Raw genomic sequence first — 25979 nt, forward strand, 5'->3', positions numbered from 1 at the left:
CAGGAACTGGAAAGTCTGATCAGCTGGAGTATGAATGCTTTCAAAGAATTTATCACCACTTTCTACATGTGATAGAAGGAAAACAGAAGGAGCCGTGAGAACACAAGCTAACAAACACACAAGCTTTGCTCACAACTATCCTACTGGCTCAATGAAATTGGTCATGTGCATAAAAACAAAAGGATTAGGGCCAGAACACCTAGAGGTCTCTCAGAAAAGCAAAATGCACAGCTACCTACCCCGAGCCAAGTTGCATTCCCAGCACTCAAGCAGAAAAGGAAAACAACAAAAAAAATAAATGTGCTGTAGTGTTTGTTGGGGGTTTTTTATGCAGTGCATTAAGAGAGCATTGCAAACAAAAGCTATGGAGAACTGGGGACTCTTAAATCTAAAAAGGCCATTAATTATTGCTTATGTTCCTTGCTGAGCTTTATAAGACATATTTTCACTCATCCTCCTGAAAAAAATAATCAATCATTGTCCCGAATTTCCAGAGACAAAGCAGTGCACGTTGAGTACCTGGGATAGACAGGGTGGTAAGGGTCACAGTACAGCTTGTTTGCCAAGCAAAACAGACACAGAATATATTTGATACTGTACAACGAAACTGGAGAACGTAGGGCACTATCTTCTGACTGTAACAAATGCAGGTCTTCCCACTGGGAACTGCTTCAGTCCCCAAGGGCCTGGCCAAACAAGAACCAACAGGCAAATTAAAGCAGAACCAGGCAAGAGAATCCAAGTGTTGGTTTTCGGCAGCTGACAGAACACTAAACCCAGAAACGCATCAGGTATTTCAGTCAGCCAGACAGAAAGCACATGCAGATACACATTAAGAACTGTGCAAACAGTAAAATGAGCTGAATTTCTCATTATAACTTTGAAAAACCATTCCATTTAAAGCAGGTAGCACAATCATACCCCATCATTTATATGCACAGCTCAACTTTATCAAGACAACCACAACTCCTATGAATTTGTTTATTTTAACCCTAACTATTAAACTAAAAGCAGAAGCAAGAAGGGTAGTCAAAGGAAACCTTCAAGTCATCTCAAAATACATCCAAACATTTTCTTGGCAGCCAGTGCTCTCTTAGCCTGATGGAACAGCACTAAAACTTTAAACACAAACAAACCAACCACAAAAACAACCCTGCCCTTGATTTGTGTCATTTTATGTACCTGGCTACGGAAGGGAGAACTTCTCCAAACGTCTTTTTTGCCCACAGAAAGAAGAATTTCCTTGCTAGGTATCTGGAAATAAGGCAAAGTTAGTTGTCTTTGTACTCTTCCTCTGTAATTCCCAGGCAGCAGAAAAACAGGAACTTCTATGCCAGTTTCACAACTAAGGATCTGGCCTTCAGAGATCAATGCACATACAAAATATTTACACCCTGACATTAGTACCTATAACAGGACTGTTCACTAAATATAAATAGAGGCTCAAGCATCACTGCAAGACTTAAACTGGGACATATTTCTCTAGGAACATTAGGTAGCTGAAAACATTTTTCTATTTGAATGTTTTACCATAATCTCACAAAAGTTGTGTTTTGTGATGAGTTTGGGGGTGGTGTTTGCTTGTTGTTCTGGGATTTTTTTGTTTTCTTTTTAAAAGAAACACCTTATGGTTAATAATGTTGCATGGAGACCAACAGGCCTACATATAAGAATAACTCAACTTTGTTCTGTCCCAAAGAATGCTCAAGGTGCCATAATTTTTTAAAAATTAAAATGCAATTAAGATCTTTAAGAAGGCAGCATTTTGTTATTGCTTACCTGCTTCTGTACTGCTCCATTTTGCTGTAGTTCCAAGCCTGCACCAAACAAATGCACTCTCTGCTCTGCAATGTTATTTATTAGCTCTGGATGAAGAATAAATTGGCTCGTGTTATTTATGATGAATCCAGCAAACGGATCTATGCTGAATGCAGTTTGCATTTTAACAACGACAGGAATTCCACCTGCTTCACCTGCATACAGAGAGCCTAAGGCAACTCTAGATGTTTAACATAGAAAGCATCTGTCTGCACACTCACTGCCCTGCTGAGTTGAATGATACTATGTTCATGTCATCTCTTGGTAGTAAAGTCAAAACCATTTGAATCTTGAGAGCAACTGCACCTAACTCAACAAAGCTCTCTAAGAATGATGCTATATAAAGATGAACCTCAGTTACATTCCCTTATTCAGAAATAAAGTAACAATCAAGGGTGACAAAATCAGTACCTAATCAAACTGACCCTTTTCACTTTTTTTTTTTAAGGCTACTAAGCTTCTCTCCCTTCCCAAGCACAAGGAAATTAAGAAAATTAATTCCACCTCCTCCAGCGAGAACTTCTGTACACACAGAAGCTTCTACTTGCTAAAGGTCTCAGAAAGTAAGACACTGTGCAAGCACTTAACACTCATGACCAGCGATCTCCTCCTAAGCGTGAGATCAAAAGAGGATGTTTCTATAAGCAAGTTTAAGGTGCCACAGGAAAAACATCAAACGAAAACTTAGTGCAGTAAATCTGCCTGCACCAAACTGCTGTCGGCAGAAGGGAATTACAATCTGAACGCTTTTTGTGCTTATGGACAATCACACGGAGATACTCCAGAGCCCTGCCTTGAGGCACTGGAGGCCACGGTGCCGGTCTCCCGAGCAATCCCACGAACTGATCCTGCTCGCTCTCGCCTCGCTACAGACCCCGCAGCGTCTCCCTCCCTCCCGGCCGTTTGGCCGAATGTAGCCCCGCACGGGGTCTCGACACCCTGCCCCTCACCGGGACGTTCTCGCTGGCGCCCGCACGGCCCCGGCTGCCTTCACAAGCAGCGTCCAAGGCGAGGGAGCTGCAGTGTCTACACCGACCGTCACCAAAGCACCCGTGCCCCGCTGCCCTCACGGCGGGACGGGATACGCCCCACCCACCGCCACCGAGGCGCAGAGTGCTGTCCACACCTCCTGGAGGTGGAGAGGCAGCGCCCCGCGGCGGAAGGGAGGCTTACGGCCCGCCTGCAGCGCTGCCTGGTCTGTGCAATGCCTCCGCACCGGCCGAAACTGGTCCAGCCGTAGGCCTTCGGGACGACAAGCACTGCAAGCAGAGGAAAACCCAGTATTTTGCCACGTCTTGTCTGTGGCTGCATCTACCAGAGACGTGCCTCTAGGAGCCAGCAGAAGAGCTCATGCTAGCAGCGTGCACAGAAGCTGCACTGAATACAGCACCAGAGACCTGCTCGATGACAGCCCGCATGGCCGCCCACTGACAGCTCACGGCCCACTGGCTGCTCTCCAGTCTCAGTGTATGTTGAAAAAGCAAACTCACTAGCAACGGTTGCAATGCTTACTTCTAACACGGCACTTTGCTGTTTGACAAAAAGAGAAAAAAGGCCGTTTTTTAATGGTGGTATTCAACGCCATTAGAGAGCAGGGAAGAGAACACTTTATTTACCAGATCCTACAAGCACTTCCTTGCTCCTGTACTGACCTCTCTGGCCAAGGAGTTTGGCAAAGCAGGGCCTTTTTGTGTGGTCGCAGGGATTGGGGTGCTGCTCCCCAACAGTGCCACAGTCTTGCTCACTAACTCCTGAAGCCAATGACAGAAACAATTTCTGTTCCTTATTGGCAACAGCTAAAGACATCACGGACCTCTGTGTAAGCTGCTCTGCTCACTACATCGATTCACCTCCTGCTGTCCCGTGGAAATGCCGAATTTCATTTTTTAAGATGGATAGAGGGTGTTTTAAAACACACACAAATGACAGGGCAGTGTGCGGGGGGGCACCGGGATTTTCCGCTCGCGTTCCTGTTGGTCCCTCAGCACCGCAGGCTCCGCGCGAAGGGGCTGAGGGCAGGCTCGGGCAGCAGAGGTAGGCCCTGTCAGACCTCCCCTCTCTCTCGCGGGGAACGCACGAAGGTGCTCGGCTCCAGACGGGCGCTGTCAGGGAGAAGTCCCCAAGCCCGTGGGTTACGCCGCGTTATGAGTAAGGGGTGAGTCCAGCGAAGGCGCGAACGAAGCTGTCAGCCGCGCCGCCCTGCATCGCCGTTGGTGTCGGGCTCGGCCCGAAGCGCTGAAGGGGCCGCGCGCGCCCTGCCGCTTCCCGCCCTTCCACCCTGTGCCTTCCCTACAGCCGCGGGCCCGCCCGCCGCGGGATCTGCCCTGTCGCCTCTGCCGGCCGGTGTCCCGCACCCGGCACTAAGGCGCGCACTACGTCCCGCCGCCACTGTTCCCGGCCGCCGCCTCCCCCGCAGGGCTGCCCGCCGAGAGTGCCTGAGGGCCCTCGGGGGCCCCCGGGCCTTTCCTCACCCACCGCAGAGCCTGCAAGGTGAGACGCCGTCTCGGAGGGCTAGATCGCAGTGGGGAACAAGGCACCGGGGAACGGGGGAGGGACACAACCCGCCACTGCCGCCCGCCTTTCCCAGTCAGGCGCCGCGCGAGGGAGCCCCGGTGCGCGCCCCCGCCGCCGCGCCTGCGCGCGGTGCATTAAATGGGTGCGGGGCGGGTAGCGGAAGGCCCCGGTTACGGCGGCTGAGGAGAGACAGAGTCGGGCGAATAGGGAGAGGGCGCGCGAGCCAGCGCGGAGGGGGCCGGAGCCGCGCGAACGGAGGCGGGCGGGGGACGGCGCCGGCCCGGTGCGCGTGTGGCGCGTCACGGGGGGCGAGCGCGACGCAGGGGGAGCGGACAGGGACCGAGCGGAGCTGGTGGCCGGGAGCAGGAAACGCTACGGGCGGCGGTAAGGCCTTCGGCGGAGCGCTGTTGGGAGGCCCGCCGCCGGCGCGGTGAGTACTAGCGCCTGGGCGCAGGACTTGGGGGTGGCGGGGCCGCCGGTGCAGGTGAGGATCCGCTGAGTCACCTGCCCCGCCGACGTCCTCCCTCTCGGCTCCCGTGCTTTGGGACGGGGCCTCGGCCGCGCCGCGGTGCCCACGCCGCCACACGAGTAGAGCTCGTCCTCTCGGGGCGTCGCAGAGTAGGAGGGGTGTCTCGGCGGCCCCATTCCCCCCGGCCCGGGCGCTCGGCACCTCCTTCTCCTGGTCGTGCCCACGGAGGGATCTTTGTTGTGCTAAAGCTGCTTAGGAGCTGGGCTGCCGTCCCGGGGCGCGGGGTGGCTCCGGCCGCGGGTCGGGCGTTTGGGCGAGAGCCGCATGGCTGGAACGGGGGAAGCTGCGAGTAGGAAAACGGCACATCTAGGGAATGTGTTTCTGAGCTGTTGTATCGGGTGCTAAAGAGGCTGAAGCTGGAAGGAAAAGGCACTCGCTAGAAACGTGCATCTCAATTTGATCGCTTGGTTTTGTTTTCATTAGGTCCGTGGCCAAAGGCTTTGCAGTAACCATGGATAAAAGAGGTGGTGTGACAGAAACTGAAAATGGTGATGCTTTCTTGGAACTGAACAGGGTTACAACGAAATATCCACATCGCTACACAAAGGTTGGCTCTCTCCCCTTTCCCTCTCACGGTTGTGCATGGGGCTGTTGATCACAGAAGCAGTGGTATGGCTGGAGGCCTCTGTGAGAGGGAAGCAGCAATGCGAAGGCTGGAAAGCCTTTGTCTGGGTTAGGATTGGCAAAAGGATATAAAATGAGCAACTTGTCAAGTGTGGCATAGCTGTGCAATCCTGTCTTGGGTATGCTCCTGATTCCCACCACCTTATTTCAATATCTGAGCACCCACAGCATGTGGTGTGGAGAGATTATGATGAAGTATGGTGTTCTACGAGCTTGCTCAAACACTTGCACCCCATGGTGCTGGCTTTCAGTAATGTTCCTTTAAGAACTTGGCCAAAATGTTTCCTTTTAGTAGGTGCCACTTCCTTGGAACACGTAGCCCACCAGATCCTATCAGAAGCTTTCATGTGTTGACTAAGGTGCCTTCTGCAATTTTAGAATTGCTCCTATTTGGCTGCTGGAGGCCAAAGCACTTACAACTCCAGACAGTGCTTAGTGTTAACACTTGCACACAGGTGTTCTTGTTTAGCAGTGGTGCCTAACGGCACACATGAGGGAGAGCACAACAACTGAATAGCTGGCAAAGAAAGATTCCTTTAGTACTGAGTGGGTTTGATATGCTTGTGCTCCTTAAGGTTCAAATATTACTTGGGGTTTTGGTGCCACTGCTGGAGCATGGTTTTTAGAAAGTAGTGGTGGCTGATCTTCCCACTGCTGAAAGCTCTGGGAGCAGGTGGTCAGTGTTTTGTGGAAATTTAGACACTTGGCACAAATAGCCTGGAGTGTGAAACAGGGTGAGACAGTGTGCTCGGGCTGTGTTATCTTGAGCTGGGAACTGTTAGCTTCCTAGGAGGTTGTTTTTGAAAAGAAGAAAAGAATACATCATCCTGGCTCTGCTCTGCTGAGATAGTAGAGCCAGCTTTTTTTCACTGGGCATCAGCAATAAACCAGAGGATTCAGAGCTGACAAAGCTTATATGGGAACCTTGTTCTAACTTCTTAAGAAAGCTGCACCCTTAACCTTCTTGGATGCAAAGTATACTATTGTTTATGCCTTGTCATTCAGTTAACTGTGAAGTGAAGGAGAGGAGCTGGCTTTAAACTTTTGCTGCTGGAGAAGTGGTATCTGTACTCAGTCTTGCCCAGCTTCTCTCAGGGGTAATGACTGAATGCAGCTTCAATTTCTGTTTGTGTTTTTGGGGCAGCATTCAGCTAGTGCTGGTGGTAGCCCTGCATGGAAATCGGTGCATTTGTAGCTTCAGTTTTGTTAATTCAGAACCCATGGTTTCTGATCTGTATGAAGTGGCAGAACCAGTGCCAGAAGGCATCCAGTCTTGTTTAGCTGTGGGTTTCCAAGGAGTTTCAAGTCAAGAATCGCCAGAAATCAATCTGTTAAAATACCTTGCATCATGCAGGTTGTTCTTTGTTTTACAAGTAACATCCTAAATGTGGCTGGTTCAAGGTGCTCAAGTAATCAACACTGTAAAGCATTTGCACATGATCCAGTTTCTGCTCATTTAAGGATGGGAGGACTACTGAGGACATGTGCTGCTGATTTGGATGCTGATTGCCTTTAACAGTTTGTTGATTTACTGTTGGGAAGAAAATAATCTCATACTATGGATCCTTATCATCTGAACAGTCCTCCCCCCCTCACCTGAAGGTACTATTGTGTGAGTTAAAAAACAAAACACAGTATGAAAACACCAGTGCTACTCTGCTGTGAGTGTTATATGGTCCAAGTTGTGTCTCTTCTGGTTCTGTGGAAGCTTTTGCTCCAAGGGTGCACAGCCAAGGAGCAATTCAAATGCTCTTCACTTCAGTGCAGGAATTGTGGTAGTGCTTGGGTGGGAGCCTCTGGACTCCCTCATGGCCAGCAGCATGGTCAGCTCCTGGTCTGGTGGTGGCCAGTGCTGTCAGTGCCTGTAATAGCTGCATCAGGCTATGACACTGTTACAGCACTGATGCTCCTCCTAGATCAGGGTTTATTTTGGGAAGCTGTGGGCAGAGGCCAGTCCCCTCCCTTTAATGGAACTTTGTTGAAAGCTACTCCAAACCGATGCTTGGATGTGTGTGTGTGCACATGAAAGTTTTGTCCGGCTACCAAGCTGCCATCTAGAAACTTTCAAGTATCAAGCTCCTGTGTCTAATGAACTGATTTTAATCACATGGGGAAAATTATGTAGGCACTCTAGAGGCTGCTGTATCCTTGGGAAAAGGTGAAGAGGTTTCCTGCTTCAGTTTCGCTGATCTGTGGTGTCTGCTGTTAGGATTTCTTGGTCCTTTCTAGCTGCCCACTGGTTTCTGTACAGTTCTGAATCAATTCACTGGGAGTGAGATGGATTGGAGAAAGTTAATCTAAGGAGAATGAGGAAGTTTAATTAGAAGTATTCATCTTGACCACTGCTGTGTTAATGCTGATCCAAAGCACTGATGGGCACACCATTAGAATGCTTTTTAAATGCAGCAGGCTCCAGGGAGGCTGTAGATTGATCACTTGTCTCCTCAGGGGTGTGCCATAGTAAACTAAGGGCTGTTTGAAAGTGATAGAAGGTGGGGACACTGAAGTAATCACTCAGCATAGATTTGGTGTTGAGTAGTGTGGGTAATTGTATAACTTACATTTAGATATCTTGGGCCTGGTAGCAGTCAAACTACAAGCTTGGCTGGAGTTTCCACATCTGCATTACTAACTGCTGCTGTGGTAACACTGATTCTTACATAGCATTAAACAGAGCAGTCTTGATTCTATCTTGGACTTACCAGCTCTGGTATCAATGATACCTGTCTGGTTGATAAGCTGACCTGTCCAGGGAAGTGGATAGGTAAAGGTGTGATGTGAACAGCCTGTGATGTGTTTAAGGAGGAATGAACCTCCCCTTGTAAGACTTCACACAAGTGTGCAGTGGCCACAGGTAGCTGGGCTGACAACCTTGCTGTCTAGTGTCAGCCTTTCACTGCAGTGTCACAGGAAGTGAAACCACTTACTGGGAACCTTGGGCTGTTAGGGTAAAACACTAAACTGAACGTGCAATCTGGAATGGATGTTTTGGGTCACTTGAAACCTTGTCTGAGTGAGAGCTGAAACTAACTTCTTGCTTTTTCTAGGAGGAGCTGTTGGATATTAAAGAGCGTCCCTACTCTAAGCAAAGACCTTCTTGTCTTTCTGAAAAATATGACAGGTATTTTCCTCATTGTACACAAACTGAAGACATTTCTTTGGAAATAAGAGTTTTAATTGCAAAAAGTTTAGCAAGGAAGTGCATTTGTAGTGATGCAAGATGAGCGTGGTCCAGAGCTGGGTGCCTGGCAGTGTGTTCAGATGTACTCATCTACTAAGAAAGGCCTAATGCTCTAGCTAGGAGTTTTGTGCTTTGAACGAAGATTCTAACATGACATCCAGCAGAAAATAACTTCACACCACACAAGTCTTCCAGACTGCAGGACAAACTCACAAGAATATAGGTGGCTGTATAGCACAGACTGACCAGGTCATGTTGCAGCAAGCTGACTTGATGGATGACTCTCCCATGTTGACAGTGTACCTCATTTAACAACAGAAATGAGTGTTGATGGCTTGTTGGTAAGCTTGTTAAGGAGCAGTATTTAACTAGCCAGATAACCTCACTTTCATACTTTCACAATGAACTAATGTTTTCTAAATGCTTCCAAAGAGTGTGCTATGATCTGCTTGAGCTGGGCTTCAGTGTACCAAGCTTCAGTAACTAGTGGAACAACAAGGCCATATGTTGTTCCTTTTATAATCTGACATTGGGTGTTAACAGTCCTCAGTGCTACAGAAGGGGTCCAGTGTGCCAGGGATGAGGGAATAAAGGCAAAGGTTTAGAGGGTGGGTAGAGATGTGTCACTAGTGCAGATTGCTAGTCACTGAACTCCAGGTTTTCAGCAGCAGTACTGTGAATAATAGACTACAAGTAGCAAACAATGCTGCAATTTTATTTTCATAGTGATGGTGTGTGGGACCCAGAGAAGTGGCATGCATCTCTGTATCCAAGTTCAGGAAGAACCTCACCAGTAGAGAGCTTTAAAAAAGACTTGGATTCGGACCGGACCCCTCTCATGCGCAGGATAGTTGGTGAGTGTGCTTCCAGCCCAGACACAGGGCTGCTCACGGGCTGTTGGCGAGACCTTTCCTTTGGGATGCCACCAGTAAGGCTGAAGATAGTCTCTGGGAATTGTTTGCATAGGAAACCTTGGCTTCTCTGGTGGTGGTTCCTGCTGTTGTGGTGACTGTGATAACACACTGAGGCAGCAGTCAGCTTTGCCCCTACTGTGCTGGCTGTGTACAGAGCCACAGAAGAGTGCAAGGGCCAGGGACAGCTTCCCTCCAGTTCAGGGCTGAGTCCTTGAGAGATCTGCAGTGGGAAAGAAGGTGCTTTCCAGCAGCCTGCATGCATTCCTCCTTATCTAGCTGTAAATGGGATTATTTTCCTCCACACTTCCTGTGCTCTCGCCTAGGCTTGCCTCACAAAACTCAGGAGTGTTCTCCAGAAGGCTGTGGGACAGCAGCAAGGCTGTGAGCAGGAGGCTGCTGTACAGATAACCTGGGTGTGTCTGCTAACATGCTGCATTCGGTGCTCTTTGTGTGGCCTTTGACTTGCAGATCCCAGGGAGCGAGTGAAAGAAGATGACTTGGATGTGGTTTTAAGTCCGCAGAGGCGAAGCTTCGGCGGCGGCTGCCATGTGACAGCGGCGGTCAGCTCACGGCGTGCCGGCAGCCCACTGGAGAAGGAGAGCGACGGTGTCCGCGTCATCGGGGGCCGCAGGATCGGCAGTGGGAGGATCATCTCTGCTCGGAACTTCGACAAGGACCACAGGGGTGCTGAGAAAGACCTGCGGGACCCTAGGGACCTGAGGGACCGTGAGCGTGACAGGGACTACAAGGACAAGCGCTTCAGGGTGGGTTCCTTGCCTGACTGCTTTGGGACCCTGCAGCAGGGGCAGGGTGCTCACAGAGCAGCTGTGTTCTGTGCAGGGAGGCTGCTGCTTTAGAAGCACCTCTATGGTGTAAAGGGTGAGCACCCAGTGCTTCAAAATCTTAGGTGTCAGTGCTTTGGGCAGCTCAGCTGGGATGCAGCTCCTGTGGTTACCTCACAAACACTGCCTGTGGTAGACTTAATAGCAAGATGTTCAAAGGAGTAATAGTGCATGTGTGGTTCTTGACCTAGTACTTGTCAGTGAGTGTCTTTACCTCAGCAGAAGCTTCCCATGCTTTCAGTCCTTATTTTTTTAAGGAGGCACCATTAGCCTACCTCAGGATACAAAGCTGGGTTTATGCAGGCACTTGCAGCCTTCAGTGTAAGGAAGCAAGCTCAGCTGTGAAGTTTAAAACTTAGAAGCTTGCTGAGCTGGGTGTGCAATAGACCTTTAAACTCAGAACCGGTGTGGGAAGGTTGGACATCTTCTTTGGAGCTCAGGGAGGGATCTTGAGAGGCTGTATCTTCATGGCTAAATGTTTTTAATCTCCTGCTTCAGAGGGAGTTTGGTGACAGCAAACGTGTCTTTGGGGAGCGGAGGAGGAACGACTCGTACACAGAGGAGGAACCTGAGTGGTTCTCTGCTGGCCCCACCAGCCAGTCAGAAACCATCGAGCTCACAGGCTTCGACGACAAGATTCTGGAGGAGGACCACAAGGGGAGGAAGCGGACACGGCGACGCACGGCCTCCCTGAAAGAGGGTAATGGCCTGCTGGGCTGGCGTGCTGTCGGGTGTAGGGGTGCTGGCTGGCAAGCCAGGCACGTGTAGAGAGTCATGGAATTTATCAACTTTGATTTTACACTTGCTGGCTCTTGGGTCATCCTGAGGCATGTGATGTAAGTCCCATGACGGATCTGCCCATGGCTGGGGACATTGGAGCAGATGATCTCTGAGGTCCCATCCAACTTAAGCCATTCTATGATATTTCAGATAGCAAGTTCCTTGAAATGATAAAATACTTATTTCTTTCTTTTTGTTTGTTTCTCAGAAAAAATGGACAGGAGTGAGAGGCTTGGGGGGGAAAACTTTATGTGGCTGCTGAATGATACCAGGAATATGTAGGCTATTAGAACTATCCATTTCTGCATCCTGCTGGGTGCAAAAGGTTTGGTTTAAGCTCTTTTTCTGAGGGACTTGGAAATTTTTTTTTCCTTACACTGAAGATGAACATTAAGAAGCCTGAATTGGGCATACAGCTGTGAGCTGAGTTTGGAGTCTGGCTTTGTCTGCAGTCACTGGACTTCCAAGTCCAAGTTACTACCACTCCAAAAGCTCTAGCGTCAAGTTCTGGGGCAAGAGAAGATGATTTCTTAATGCTCTAAATACCCCAGGTAGACACAGTTCAGGTATAGTTGTGTGCTCCTTGAACTGAAATGTGGCAGTTTCAAGCAGAGCAGTTCTCATACTTGTCTTGTAGCTGGTTTTGCAGCAGTAGCTATACAAGTTTTTGAGTCTTTTTTTGAGACTAGTTGTGTCTGGCATTACAGAACATCTGGCATGTTCTGTGTGCTTCCTGGGTTGAGCAGCAGGCCATTGTTTACACATGGTTCCTTACTTTTCCTGATCTAGTCTTAACAACATGCTAGAGGCTCTCAGCTGGGGGTCCTAGTTGGGGCAGTCTGCAGCCAGTGCAGTAACTGGTGAAACATCGCAGGTTTGGTCCTGTGCTTCTGACTCCTAGGCAAGTGCTTGGGGTTTTAGACACTGTTCCCATTGGAAAGCAAGTTTGGTGACTCACCAACGACTTGGTTTTCTTTTTAAGGGATAGAGTGCAATGGTGGAGTGGCAGAAGAGGATGAGACGCAAGCTGTCCTCGCCAATGATACTCCAGCAGATCAAGAAGTTCCTAGGGAAGCTGTCTTGCAAGAACCAGCTCCAGGAGAGTTTGACTTCAATGAGTTCTTCAATTTGGATAAAAGTGTCCCTGGCCTGGCTTCGGTGAGGCTGTTTGGTTTTTACATCTGGCTGTATTTATGAGAAGCATTTTTTGCTGCTGCTGCTTTCATTGGAAGCTTTGTGAAAGGTGCTTTGTGCAGCATGTAAGCCTAAGATAAGCTTGCAGAGGTTTAGCTTTGTAGTGTTAGGAAGCTACTTAGCCCAGTTGGACTCAAGGATCTTAAAGGTCTTTTCCAACCTGAACTAACCTGGTTGTGTGATTCTGAAGTGGTGTCCTTGGGCTTGGCTCCATCTCCAAAGCCAGTGTGAGGCAGGCCAGCTGACTGCTGTTCATTTCTTGTCATCATTACCTCAAGGCTCAAAATGTCCTGGGTGGGTCTTCTGTGGAAGTATTCCAGGTGTGTTCAGAGGAAAGTCTCTGTATGAATTGGTATAGTTGAGAACAACCATCTGCAGCAAGGTCTGGGCGTCACAGCACGTTGGCATGCTTTTGACAGGAAGACAGGTCCAGCAGGTATTGACTAAGCATGGGCCTGATACCTGATCTGCTGGTGTTTCTATTCTGACCTGTCTGCTTTCCCTAAAGTGGCCGTTCTTGACTGTTCTAGGTGGTCTGATGAGTAGATAGAACTGGAGTTAAGAGGCTTAGTGTTGTAGAAAGGGAAACATGTAGGGTTTTGTACAAGCCCAAACAGACTTGATCTGCAGTTTAGAAGCATGCAGGTTTGCCAGAGAGCATCCTGCGTTAGTCTTTAATGGGGGGGAGCTGCTTGTGGTAAATGCTCGTCACATGGTGGCAGTGATTTGACAGTGGAGGATTTGTTCTACTTAACTGACACTGATGTCTTCAGACCTGACAGTGATATTTCTTTAGCACACCTGCAAGATACTGACTCCTTTCAGAAGCAAGGAATTCCCAAGCCATGCAGTACCTGCTGCTGAAGCTGTAGTGAGCAGATGTTTTGTCAGGTTCAGACTCAGCAGTGTTCTCTTAGCATTGCTGCTGTCTGTACTGAGTCTTCCAGCAGATTTGTGCCCTTCCTGACATGATGCCCATAATTCTTCTAATATGTTTGATTCAGTCAGACCCAAATGGATCAATGCATCTTGGTTTTGCTGCTAGAAATCTTGTTGCATGCCCCTTGTTTGAGCTTCTCTGGCAGCAGGAAGCTGTTCTTTTGTGTGCGTGCTGCATGCTGAAACCGCATCTCTGCCTATAAAGCAGACTTTGAACTGGATGTTTTTTAGCAGGACAGAAGTAATGCACCCTTTTTAAAGTGCTGGTGATGATTAGCAGAGTAAACAGCTGCTGTAAAATGCAATGACCTCAGACTGTGAGGTGCTGCAGAGTGACCTCAGCTATGGAGGGAGAGCTGTTAGCTGCCAGTGCTTTGCTGATGACACTCTCTTCTTCCCAGAATGGTTCAGCATATGCAGTGCAAGTAGGCAGCCCTCAGCTACTGGCCTTCTGCCTTAGCCCTTGTAGGGTGTTCACAAAGCAGGGAGTGGTCTGTGCTTCATTCCAGGCCCTGTCCTTGGCCAGTGCTGGAACTGAACTAAATTAGGGTGGCCAAAAACTCAGTGGCTCTGGAGTGCTGCTGTATAGTGACAGGGTCCACCCCTGAGCCATCTGAGAATTGCCTGTCCTCGGGATTTGGTTTCATTCTTGTAGCAAATGCTGCTCACTCCTGGCACATGCAGTTGAAAATGGTATGGTTGGTGGGCTTTGGATGCTTAGATGAAGCTGTTGCACACTGGTTGGTGTCAGTACCAGATGTGTGGTGGGTTATGCTGACTAGACAAATGCTGCCATATTGCAAGGCAAACAGCAGTTCAAAGCTTGCAAACTCTGGGAGCAGTATCTGGTTGCCTTCAGCAGAAGAATCTTGGCTGCACAGTGAAACTTCCCTGATGTTGCTGATCTTGCTTCTGTTAAGATGATGATTTTTTTCTCACAACCTAGATGATAGAAGATGTGCTGGGGGAAGGCTCAGTGTCTGCCAGCAGGTTCAGCAGATGGTTTTCTAATCCCAGTCGTTCTGGAAGTCGGTCAAGCAGCTTGAGATCTACACCACACGAGGAACTGGAGAGGCTAGCAGGTAAGACTTCAGGACAATGCAGGGCTAGAAGTTCTCCTTCCATATTCCTTCCTACTCCTTCAGTAAGAATATGGCAGCCAAAGCTTCAGGACACTGAGTTCTCCCACAGTTGAAGTACTGGGCATTCTTTTGGAAGCTGAGTAAGCAGCTGTAAGATCTCTTTGATAAATGTTCCAGTCATGCTTCCTGGTGATTTTCCAGCTGGCCTTGGGCAAGGGGTGTGAGGCAGAGCTTTGCAGTCCTATGCTGAGGTTGGTTACCGGTGTGTGGTCATCTGGAGACCTTGGGTTGGTGAACTGATGTCGCAGTGCTCCTGGTTTTGCTGTTTCAGGTCTAGAGCAAGCCATTCTCTCCCCTGGCCAGAACTCTGGAAACTACTTTGCTCCCATTCCATTGGAAGACCACTCTGAAAACAAAGTGGACATCCTAGAAATGCTACAGAAAGCCAAAGTGGACTTAAAACCTCTTCTCTCAAGTCTTTCAGCCAACAAGGAAAAGCTTAGAGAGAGCAGTAAGTGCCTCTTCAGATGTTGTTGAGTTCTTGTGATGCAGAATCTCAAGGCAAGAGGCTTGGTGTTCTGGAGGCCTCAACTGCCAAGTCCAGGAGTAGGAAGTGGTGTAGGTTTACTGATGCTATTGAAAACCCACTATCAGATCTTAGCTGTGCTGATATCATCACTGATTCTTCTCATCCTGATCACAGGATGACATCAGGAGTATCAGAGCACTTTGCTGGCCAGTGAAAATCATAAGTTATGATGCAAGTCTTCATGGGAGTTTCCAGTACTGGCTGTGGCATTGATATGAGCTTTTCATGCTGGAGACTGGTGATGTCAGCTCTGAAGCTGGCATTTAAACTCTGGCTTTACCAAAGCCTTAGTGTAAGTCGTTCTTGCAAGCATCTGTGATGGATCACATTGATCCATTTAAGCTTTGGTATCTGAAAGATGAAGAGTGGCCTGAGGATGGAGATGTTGTCAAGTTCCAGGGAGCTTAGTCAGTTAGAATTCCCTTGCTAGCATCAGTTCTTCTGAACAGAGTTTAAGGCTGACTTTAAACTTCATGTTTGAGGCCACCTCCAAGGTAGGGATTTGCATGTCTGGACCCATAGCATGCATGGAGGGTGCAGGGTGCATGTGTTCTTGGAAACCTGAAGGTCTGGCTCTGAATTGGCTTCTCTTTGGCAAGCAGCATGTATTGCCATGTAAAGTGGACTGAACCAAATGCTACTGTTCAGTGTGAAGTGGCTAGGAAGGAAATCATCCAAGCACTACAGGTACTCCCAAGCATCCATTCTGGGAGCAGAGTGTTGGCTAACATGTGGAGAACTTCTTCTGAAGTCCAATTAAGAACTTCAGTCTCTTCTGTGTTCTTAGTCTGACTTTCCTACTAAAAGCTTTGAAAACTTTGATTCTCATGAGCCAAGGATGAAGGGACACACAAATCCTGGGGAAGCTTCCATTTGTTCCAAAGTTCCTGATGTGGGCTCTGTATTCCCATAAAATGCTGCACAGCTCAAGTGTTGCAGAGTTCTCAGGGCAGTTCCTCTCTACCAGCATCAACTTCTTCCTCATGCTCCATACTGCATGTCTGCATCATTGCTTCTTTTTTCCACCCTCTTGCCCAAATTTCTAGTAAATCTTACTTCTTTGGGCCATCATCTGCTACAGCACCTCATGGCATGCTCCTGTCTTCTGCCTTTGCTCTTAAGGTGTCTTGTGATGTGTATTAGCTGGTCCATAAAGCATGTCTAGCCTTGATGTCAGGTGCCTAACAGGTGTGTGTGAATGCAGACAGGACAAAAGTATTGCTTGTACCTTATTCTTGGTGTGCCAGGGAAGTCTTTCTGTGGTGGCTTTAATTTCTAAGAAAGCAAATCTTCTTCAAATTCCCTGCTCACCAAAGTGTGTGTCTCCAGAGGATCTAGAGTTTCCAGGTATGTATTCTCTGCTCAGGAGAACTGCAGACAGTTAGCCATCACTTACACTGTGCTGTAAGACCCTCCAGTCTCTTTGAGTATGAGACAGAAGGAGTTTTCCCAGTTGGCAAAGAACAACTCAGTTGTCAGATGAATATTCTTTATTAGGAGCAGAGGAAGTGTGTAAAATGTGGTGAGAGCATGTCCTGGAGGAGAAAAGCTGATGAGAACCTGTCAGTTGAAACCTAAGCATGTTCTTGTGGAGTCTTGCATGGCAGCACTCCTGAGCTGGGAGCTAGAAGAGCAATCTGAGCAAGCTTTTGGCTCTTCCTTACTCTCAAGCTGTGTTCAGTGCCTGCACAAGAACTTTTAGCTCACCTGTACACAGAACCATCACCAGTGAACAGAACCATGGTTTACCAGGTTTTCTCCTGTGTTTCTCAGCACATTCAGGAGTTGTACTTTCAGTGGAAGAAGTTGAAGCTGGGCTAAAAGGCCTGAAAGTGGACCAGGAAGGTAAACTTGGCACTCCATTTATGGCTGAGCAGATGGAGGATGCATTGAATGTCACTGGCTCCAGGCAGATCAAGAAAGATGGAGACATGACTGCATTCAACAAACTGGTCAGCAGCATGAAAGCCAGTGGCACTTTGCCTTCACAGCCCAAAGTCAATGTGAGTAGCAGACACCTGGCTCTTCTGAACTGTCCTAAGGTGGGGGGCTCTGACCTGAAAACCCCTTCTGCAGTCCTTCTGGTAGCAGTGAGCCACGACTGGCTGCTGCAGTAGCAGATTGAGTTTAACCTTACATTTGGAATATTGCTGCTTGGAGGGGAAAGTAAGGGAACTGCTTTGGTCATTTATTCCCTAGCCAGAGTAACTGAAGTAGAGATTTCCTCCCTTCAGAGTTCACTGGCTTTGTTTCATGTTAAGTTTCTGAAAGCCCCAGAACTCTAAAGTCAAATATCTGCCACCTTGGAAGTGGACCTGTATGAAGGTCTAGTCCAGCTGATGGATTTCTAGACTTGGAGACTAAATGCTAGCTCCAGAAAAGATCCTGTGTAATGAAGAGGCTGAATGCTGTACTGCAGGGGATGCTTTGATTAGTGTCTGAGATTCTCCTGTGCTTGAGCTTACCATGTCTGAACCTTATGTACTGAGAACATGCACCTGTAGCAAAGGCACTGTCTGGATGGCAGACCTTTAGCCCACTGTTTACAGGAGACTCACTGGTGTTAGTTCAGTTGCTGCCTGAGTGCTGCTGTTAAACAGAGCCCCAGACCTCTGCTTTTAATAGGCCAGGTGGAAGTATTTGTCACAGACATCAGGCTGTCTGTCACCTACATCTCAGTAAGCATCAACTTGCTTTGTTTTAATTTTCTTAGCAGAGCCTTGAGAGCCACTTAATGTCACCTCCAGAGATGCCGGGTCAGCCTCTGTCAAAGAATATTCTGCAGGTACTCCATGGGGGGGAGGTGCTTCAAATCATGGCTTAGTCAGAAGGCAAAAGTTATCAGAGCACAGGGCACTTAGGGCAGCCTTGTGGCATCAGCAGTCTGACTGTCAAGAAGGAGCTGGGCACTAGGTAGTTCACTTAGAAGTGTCTCTGGTCATGCTGTTTTCCATGATCACAACTTGACAAGCCTGGCCAAGTGCCTGACTCTAAGGGCAATCCAGGAGTGCTGTCTAGCTGCACAGCTGCCTCTTGTCTGCGACTGGCAGCCTGCAGTGCAGTGGACTGGTTTGTGCAAGCTGAGCACGTGCTGAGTGTTCTTGCATGGCTTATTCCTAGGAACTTCTTGGTCCACCCATTACCAGACCTGCTTCATCAAATGTCTTAAGTGGCCTGATAGGTGGTTTGGAACCTGGAGCCTCTTTACTGCCACAGAGGACACCTTCTCCCCCCATTCCCCCTGTGTTCCCAGCTCGAGCTGCTTCTGCAGATTACCTGCGCCACAGAATATCATCACCCATCGGTGAGTGAGGGGGTTGGAATCCCCTTGTCCCCTAAAAATGGGAGAATTGCCCTCAGCATAAATTAACAGACTAGCTCAGAAGGTTTGGAAGGCAAGGAAAAATATAAAATGCCATGAATATGTACAGAATATGTATATATGGATTTACTACTTATGAAGCCACACAAGGACCCCCTGGAGTTGTTCCCAGGCCTCTCTAAACAGTCCAGGGAGCTGCTTCCAACCTTCCTTCTCCTTTTCACCCTCCCTCCCTTCTTGGTACCTCACAGACACAATCTACAGTGGCAGAAGGTCAGGAAAGAGATAAGGGAGCAATGCAAACACAGAAATTGCAAAGAGAAGCAGCAAATAAAGAAATAGTTTATGCAGCTAACTTTTATCCTCATTAGCAAACCAATGGGATTAGAGAGGCCTTATCATTATTTTTCTTCTGTATACAACAGCCAATTATATTTACTTCTTACTCAAATGTCTCCAGAAAGTTTGTGGGTTTGTTTAGTTAGGAGACTAAGCTAAGGCACTTAGCTTTAAACTATGAGTGAAGGCTGGCTGGGAAGCCAGGGGGGTGTTTATTGCTGGAGCTTGTGAGGAGTGCTTTCCAGAACAGGAATTTCCTGATACTTGGTGGGCACCTCAATCAGTGTCTGCCTCTTGTGTAAGATGTTTGTTTGTTTACTGGTCTCCAATGCTAAACTCATCTCCAAACAATGGTTGTCTGGTGGCTCAGCTTGGCATCCCAGAGAGTGCCCATGTGCAGAAATGGGCTCAGCTGCTCTGAAAAGCTCATTTTCAGGGTCTGCTTGGCCATTTCTATTGCAAAACACTTAGCAGCCTCCCCAGAGCTCTCCAGCCTGGTGATCTGTGCAGGCTTCAGGCATGAGCTGTGCCTTAAAGGAATCCTTAGTCCATGTGGAACTTGTTGATTAGGAATATGTACTGTGTGTGGTAAAAGAAACCCACAGTCCTTTTAACCAGAGCTGTTGAATGTTCCTTAGGTTTTGGACAAGGTTCTCAGCAATTGCTTGGTGATCCATTTCCAGGTGTAAGGAAGCCCATGAGTCCAGTTGCTACACAGGTGAGCTGGAGTGCTGCTTGTTTCAGGGTGCTCTAGAGCCAGCTGGTGGAAGCATGTGCTAGCTGTTCCATTCAGCTGTCTGTGCCAAATACAGTTCACTGGGGTTGAGGATGTGAAGCCTGATTTGGTATAGCCTCCTTGCAGACACTTTGTGAAGACTTAGGTAGCTACAGCAGTAAATTTTCAGTATCTTTGAAAAAACCCAACCAAAGCTGAGCTTTGATTCATGGGGGTTTTGTACAACTCTTGCAGATGAGTCCCTTGGAAATGCAGCAAGCTGCCCTGGAGGGACTGGCACTGCCACATGACTTAGCCATACAGGCAGCAAACTTCTACCAGCATGGGTTTGGTAAACCACAAATGGACAAAAGCAGAGATGGCTACAGGAACAGGTGAGTCTCTGACTGTGGACTGTGAGGGATATGCTGTCAAGTGATTTTTTTGAGTGTTGTCTTTCACTAGATATTAGCACTAATGACTTAGCTTGTGTTGGTTCGTGGCAATCCTGCCTTTGGTTCTGTGCCAAGAGTAGAGCTGCTGCTTACTGACCTATTGTCTGTTAACAGGCAGCAGCGAGTGACAAAGTCACCTGCCCCAGGACACAGAGGCAATGCTTCTTCACCAGCCCCCGCAGCATCCATTACCAGCATGGTGCGTACCTGGTGCACACTGAAGGCAGCAGAAGCTGTGAGACTGTCTGCAGTAACTAGATTACAGCAGCTGTGATTGGTGGGAGAGGGTGAGGCCACAGGAGTGAATCAGTCAGGTTACTGCTGGCCACTTGAAAGAAAGAATTGTGCTTCATGCTCCCTGAATAACGTCACTTTGGCACAGATGCTTTGCTGACCACTGTCTTCTCCAAAACCAAAGCAGCACCATTAGTATTGCCTTGATCTGGTCTTCTGAAACCCTGGGAAGATAGCTATGAAAACTCAGGCCCTGGTATGTTGGTACTGAAGTTTGCTCCTTTTGATGTTCTCTGCAGCTGTCTCCTTCCTTCACACCTACCTCAGTGATTCGCAAGATGTACGAGAGCAAGGAGAAGAGCAAAGAGGAGCCAGTTCCTGGGAAAATGAAAGCTGGGGATGGCAAAGATGAAAATCAGAGGCCAAATGAAGGTATTGTAATGGCTTTAAGACAGACATGAGTTTTGGAGTAGAATTCAAGAGCTTCAGCACACGTGCTCAGGTTAACTTTAGACATTCCCAGTTTGTGGAAATGAGGAGAGAGTAGAAATGAGTCTATAAAGAGAGGAAGGGTTACAGCTGTGGAGAGGAGTTTCTGCCAGGTGCAGACTTCAGCAGTGTTGGGTTTCAATCCTTTTCTAGCTTTTTCTATCATTTCATGAGAAGTAGTGAGTCCAAAATGGTTTGCAACTGGTTGTGCTGAATAAGCTTTTACTGCTAATGCTTCTGGATCTCTCTGCACCAGCAGTTACAACCCTCTGGAGACCTCTTAACTGAACAGTTAAAAGCTTAACTGGGCTCAGCTCTAACTGTAGCAGATGAAGGAAGCTCTTAGTCACCCCAACTGATGTCTGTGGCTGTCAAAAGGGAGTGCTCAACACCAGTGACCTGACCCAGCAACACTAAGGTTGCTGGGATATTGTATTTCAGTGCTGGGAGCTAGAGGCAGCTTGCAGGCCCTGGTGTGCAGCTGACTTCTTCCTTGGAGCACTCCAGCTGTCACTGGTACCCCAGCTGATAGCAGATGATTCTAGGGTATTTCAGGCTCTAACTGATCTACTTAAGTGGAAGTAGTTTCTTGAGGTGCTTTAGTGGTCCAAATCTTGCTAAACAGATGTTGGACAGAAGGCTACTGCTAACCCCTGGACACATCTAAACTGAAAAACCACTCTAGACTGGTTTTACAGCACAACTCCAAGTTATCCTGTCTAAGGAGGATCCTTTGTACCTCCTGTCACCTTTTGGAACTGGCTCATCTATGCTGCCAGCTCAAAACTTCTAAAAGAGGAGAAATGAAGTGTAGTTACTGCTGATTCTGACCCAATTTAAACTTATTGTTAGCAAATTTGTCCAAAAGCCTCAAGGAAATAAGATGCTTACTGTGGAGTAAGTGGCTACAGTTCAGTCAGTCCCAGCATCCAGCTAGCAAATCCAGTCATTAGGTCTGGTTTTTCCATAGGTAGTCTCTAGCTGTGGACTGTAATAGTTGTATGCAATTCTAGCTACAGATAACCTACTGTCTAGTTCTGTGGAGAATGCAGATCAAGAAACTTTGCCCACCTTAGGTACCAAACTACCTGCACTGCAGCGCTCTGCATGTTCCACACCTCTTACCCAAGCAAATCGTTGCACCAAAGAGCAAGACTACAGGCCTAAGTCAACTGGTAGAAAGACTCCTACAATGGCCTCCCCTGTCCCAGGAGGCCCTTTCCTTCGTCCTGTTCATCAAGTACCCCTTGTTCCCCATGTGCCGATCGTACGACCTGCTCATCAACTGCACCCAGGACTGGTCCAGAGAATGCTGGCACAGGGGGTTCATCCACAGCACCTTCCTCTGCTGCAAGCAGGTAATGCATACCCCTGAAGTTCCTGCATGTTCTCTGTGAGGCTGGCTTGGTGGGAGACAGCACCAGCTGATGCCCTTCATGGGTCAGGTTGGTTGCACCAAAGCTCACCTCTAAAACCAGGCAGGAAATTCTAGCCCAACTAAATGTACAGAAGCTTGATTTGCTCTGAGTTTCTTATGGTTTCCTCATCTTGTTTAACAGGTATGCTTCCTCCTGGAGTGGACCTTTCTCACCTGCAGGGAATATCTGCTCCCATCCTTGGTCAGCCTTTTTATCCACTACCAACGACAAGCCACCACATCCTGAATCCGCGTTCTGGGACACCTCTGCAGCTAGCAATGATGCAGCAGCAGCTACAACGATCAGGTAGGTGGAAAGCAGGCAGCAGTCAGTTGCAGGAGGCTTGCTGGCTGCTCCAGCCACTTTAGTTGTTGGCCCACAGCAGTGTGCTGTGCTAACTGGAAGCTGCTTTAACTTAAGCGCACAAAAGTAGTGCTTGTGTGGGTATCAGGGACTGTGGTCACTGCAGGCTTCCTCTGCCAGAAGGAAGTCCAATTGAAACATTGAGTCCCAAGGCAGATGCTGCTGTTGACAGATCTGCCTTCTGCAGCATGTGTGCAATCTCCTTCCACGCCACCCACCCCTCTCAAACAAAATGCTGTTTGGTGCTGCTCTTCCAGTTGAACCCTGCATGGGTGGTGGTGTCTAGAGCTGGCAGTGGCAGGTGGTTTCTGGGAACGTTAACAAATGAATAAAGCTGAGACCTGGAATTCCCAAGGCTGATCAAATGGGTGAAAGCCCTGCTCAGCCCTGCTGTCAGGGGCTTGCTCTAGGGCAGACCTCAGTGTACTGTACCTCTAATGGCTTTGTATTCCACAGGTACTGGAGCACAGGGATCAGCTTCTGGTGCACAAACAGCCTCTCAGAACGTGCTGCCTAGGACTGGATTGTCCCATGGACACACACAGCTGGACCACCGCCCCAGCCAGAGGAGTGGCTCTCCCATTGGCCTTGCAAAATGGTTTGGGTCAGATGTCTTGCAGCAGCCTCTCCCTTCCATGCCATCCAAAGTCATCAGTGTGGATGAACTGGAATTCCGGCAGTGAGCCGTGACCACTGGGTGGAACACTTCTGTGATTCTTTAGACTGGAGACAAATGTCCATAGTCAGGACTTCACCTCTGTTTGGTTTTTTTTTTGGGGGGGGCTTTTATTTTTTAGCACTCTGTGCAAGATTTGCTTTCAAGAGACTAAAGCACATGGCACCTGTCCTGGTCTCATGTCTGCATCAAGACTAAAGGATCCATTATGGCTTGAGTAGTGAAGCCTGAAGCAATGTAGATGCAAGACAAAGCCAGTTTAATCCTGGAAGTGTCTATTTTTTGTTGTTGTTGTTTTTGTAAGATATGTGAATTAAGTGCTGATATTCTCTAGTGTAGAGGTAGCAGCTAAGGATTCCTCCTGCAGAAGACTAAATGTATAGACCCTTGTGTACAGACTTGTGTATAAACAATCTTTTGTACATACACACCTAGAGTAGCCTTTTTGAATCTCTACAGCCTGTACATAAGAGTAGCTGATCAGAGTTGAGCTTTAGTTGTGCCTATGGTTTGGATCTTTCTCCATTGTACGTGTGGGGCTTTCTTTAAGATTAAAGTTGCATATCCCAAGTGTGAGCCAACAGGATAAAGTTGCTTTGCCTTTTCTTGCTGCTCATCTTCTCCAGGCCTCCCTCTCACCTTGTTACGTGCTGCGCACTCAGTGTAGCTGAGGTGTCTAAAAGCCCGTGTCCTGCTGTCTGTAATAAAGGTCTGAGTCCTTTTGTGTGACTGCTGCCACCACATAAGTTGTTTAGTCTTTGAATAGCCCTGAGGATGGGACCTGCTACAGAAATGCTGATAAAGCCAGATCTTTGGTGTGCCATAAGCAAAGAGACTGGAGGTACCTCTGTACTAGTCAGAGGGCTGGTGCTGGTCCTTGTTTAGCTGCAATGTTTTTCCTTGTTTTAATATTTCAATCCTAAAGCTACTGAAGGTCATCAAAATGGAGCCTTTGAATCCTCACCCTTCAACTCAGTCAGTTGTGGTCTTGTTCTATGCTGCCTTCAGGTCTGTGTATGAAGCGAGTCCCAAGAGCTGCCCTCAGTCTAGTTGCATCTCCTGATGCAGTTGCTGTGAACCTTGGCTTTGGAGTCTTGTTCTGTGGCTTGAAAGGGGGAGGATGGGGTAGTTTTGTGATCTGACTGGTTTTAATAGACTATGTTCCTTTTAAGCCTGTTTCACTTTCCTAACAGTTCTGTGTTCTCTTACATCCTTCTACTGCATGGTTCCTCACTTCACTTCTCACTGGTGTTGAGTCTCGTACTGCTGTCATGTCTTCTCTCTAGCTTAGGCTATTGTGCTTTTAAAAGGTGAAAAGCAAAGCCAAATCTCTCACGTCCTTGCTCGCTCTTAGGTCTCACTGAATGCAAAACCAGCAGCAGGGGAGAAAAAAGAGAAACCACTTGCCTGTATTCTAACAATTGCCAGCATGCTGTGGTGGGTTTATTTCAGTTGGGCAGAGACAGTGTTGTACAGAAATAGCAAGCTGAAAGCTCTAGCCTGGAGTCTGTTGGGGGTCACCTGTACTTGTAGTGATTGTTCCAAAAGCAATCTGTGTAGAACATGCAATCACCAGCTTGTCCTTGTAAGGCTGTTTTCATACTTTTTTAACTTGACACTTTCCCAGTGACATTCTGTAAATAAAGTTGATTCTACCAGCTCTCTGTATCCACTGCTCTTCAACTCGGCTACCTGCTACTGGAAGGGGGGCAGTTCTTAGCACTGGTCCTGTGCAAGGTGAGGCCATGGTTTGAGCTGGACCTGCACAAACTGTCACCTTCAGTTTCTCTTTCCTGGGGGCAGAGGAACAGTCTGCTTTGCTGAAGGTAACTTGCTGCCCCAGAACTGTTGAGCTCTGAATGAGTAAGGAATGAGAGGCCCTAGGGTACTAGAACTCCTAAAACTAACCAGCTCTAAGGCTGAATGAGGTTACTGTCCATAGCCTCCAGCCTGCCCCTTCCACTTGATGCTGGTAACCACAGCCCCCCTGCACTGCAGCTCACCTATGCAGTACTACTGTGTTGGGCTTATGGCCTAGTATGAACTCAGCTGGCAGCTCAGCCCCAAGCAGTCCACTTGAAAGGGAGGGGTTTTCTCCTTCCTTTCACCTCCCCTCTCCGTGGGCAAGGAGAGGACCCTCCAAAGCTGAACTGTCAGTTAAGGACAATTGGCTACTCTCTTGCAGGGCCATCAGATCACACAAAGGGAAAACAAACCTGGAGAAAAGGTACCAGGGTCCACAGTAGACAGACCTGTGAAAAACAGCCACTGCTGCATGCAAACCAGAACAGGAGGGACAAACCCCAGCCCAGAAAATGGGAGTGCAAAAAGCCCTGAACAGGAACCTTCACAAGCTGTAGAATGTATCTTGAGTCCCACAGACCCGAGCCACCCCCTCTCCCATGATGTCAGCATGCTGTGGGAGACAATGCAGCTTCCTCTGGTGCTGTGTGGGGCAGGTGTAACCCTGTGTTCCACTCCTTGCCCTTTCTAGTGGGGCCACTCAGCTTAAACCAATACAGAGCAGAACCAAGGCTTGAAATCCTTTTCTTACTAGGCTCAGTAACAACCAGTTGTACTTGAATGGGTGTCTGAAATCACTGCACTTCTGTGCTGTGTAGGAACTCCACAGCATTTTTGCCATCAAAGCACATCTCCTTCCTGCCTTTTTGCACATTTGATAAGCTTTCTGCTTCTGGTAAAGCTATAACTTCTGTTAAAAAGCACCAAAACCTCTGCTTTTGGAGCAGGCTCCTTCTCCTGGGCAACTTACTTGACTCTCTAAACTGAGCAGGAAATTCTTGAAAGAAATGTAATGACTACAGGTCTTTAACACAGTAAAATGCAGGCATCCTCTGCCAGGGTGGAACTGCAGGAGTGAGTGCTTGTGAGCAGAACCTACTGTTGCCACAACTGCAGGACTATTAATAGCCTTGAGTATTCAAACAATCACATTTCAGAT

General features: G+C 48.1%; 2 protein-coding genes across 7 annotated transcripts in view; one reads left to right on the plus strand and one right to left on the minus strand.

Moving 5' to 3' along the window:
* The window catches only part of SFI1 (SFI1 centrin binding protein), a 22700-nt gene extending 17723 nt beyond the window's left edge, over positions 1 to 4977 (minus strand). Inside the window, 7 exon segments of the mRNA XM_054172850.1 lie at positions 1183 to 1254; positions 1780 to 1823; positions 1826 to 1865; positions 2889 to 3060; positions 4173 to 4329; positions 4453 to 4704; positions 4771 to 4977. Coding sequence (XP_054028825.1) covers positions 1183 to 1254; positions 1780 to 1823; positions 1826 to 1865; positions 2889 to 3060; positions 4173 to 4329; positions 4453 to 4704; positions 4771 to 4977 — 944 coding nt within the window.
* On the plus strand, positions 4487 to 24671 carry EIF4ENIF1 (eukaryotic translation initiation factor 4E nuclear import factor 1). 6 transcript variants are annotated; one of them, XM_054172872.1, is made up of 19 exons: positions 4487 to 4762; positions 5285 to 5408; positions 8533 to 8606; positions 9393 to 9520; positions 10049 to 10344; positions 10921 to 11122; positions 12185 to 12360; positions 14282 to 14417; positions 14749 to 14928; positions 16780 to 17009; positions 17720 to 17791; positions 18127 to 18310; positions 19306 to 19385; positions 19638 to 19777; positions 19952 to 20036; positions 20371 to 20503; positions 21574 to 21918; positions 22120 to 22284; positions 22798 to 24671. In XM_054172872.1, exons 2-19 carry the CDS (start codon positions 5313 to 5315, stop codon positions 23022 to 23024), a joined length of 2949 nt encoding a protein of 982 aa, XP_054028847.1. In that variant the 5' UTR covers positions 4487 to 4762; positions 5285 to 5312; the 3' UTR covers positions 23025 to 24671. The 6 variants fall into 6 exon arrangements, with proteins under 6 accessions (XP_054028847.1, XP_054028844.1, XP_054028846.1 ...); XM_054172869.1 differs by having other exon boundaries at positions 4657 to 4762; positions 21637 to 21918; XM_054172871.1 differs by having other exon boundaries at positions 4657 to 4762; positions 21856 to 21918.
* Positions 24672 to 25979: the final 1308 nt, after the last annotated feature.

Source organism: Dryobates pubescens, chromosome 25 (genome assembly GCF_014839835.1).
Source record: "Dryobates pubescens isolate bDryPub1 chromosome 25, bDryPub1.pri, whole genome shotgun sequence".
Taxonomy (NCBI): domain Eukaryota; kingdom Metazoa; phylum Chordata; class Aves; order Piciformes; family Picidae; genus Dryobates; species Dryobates pubescens.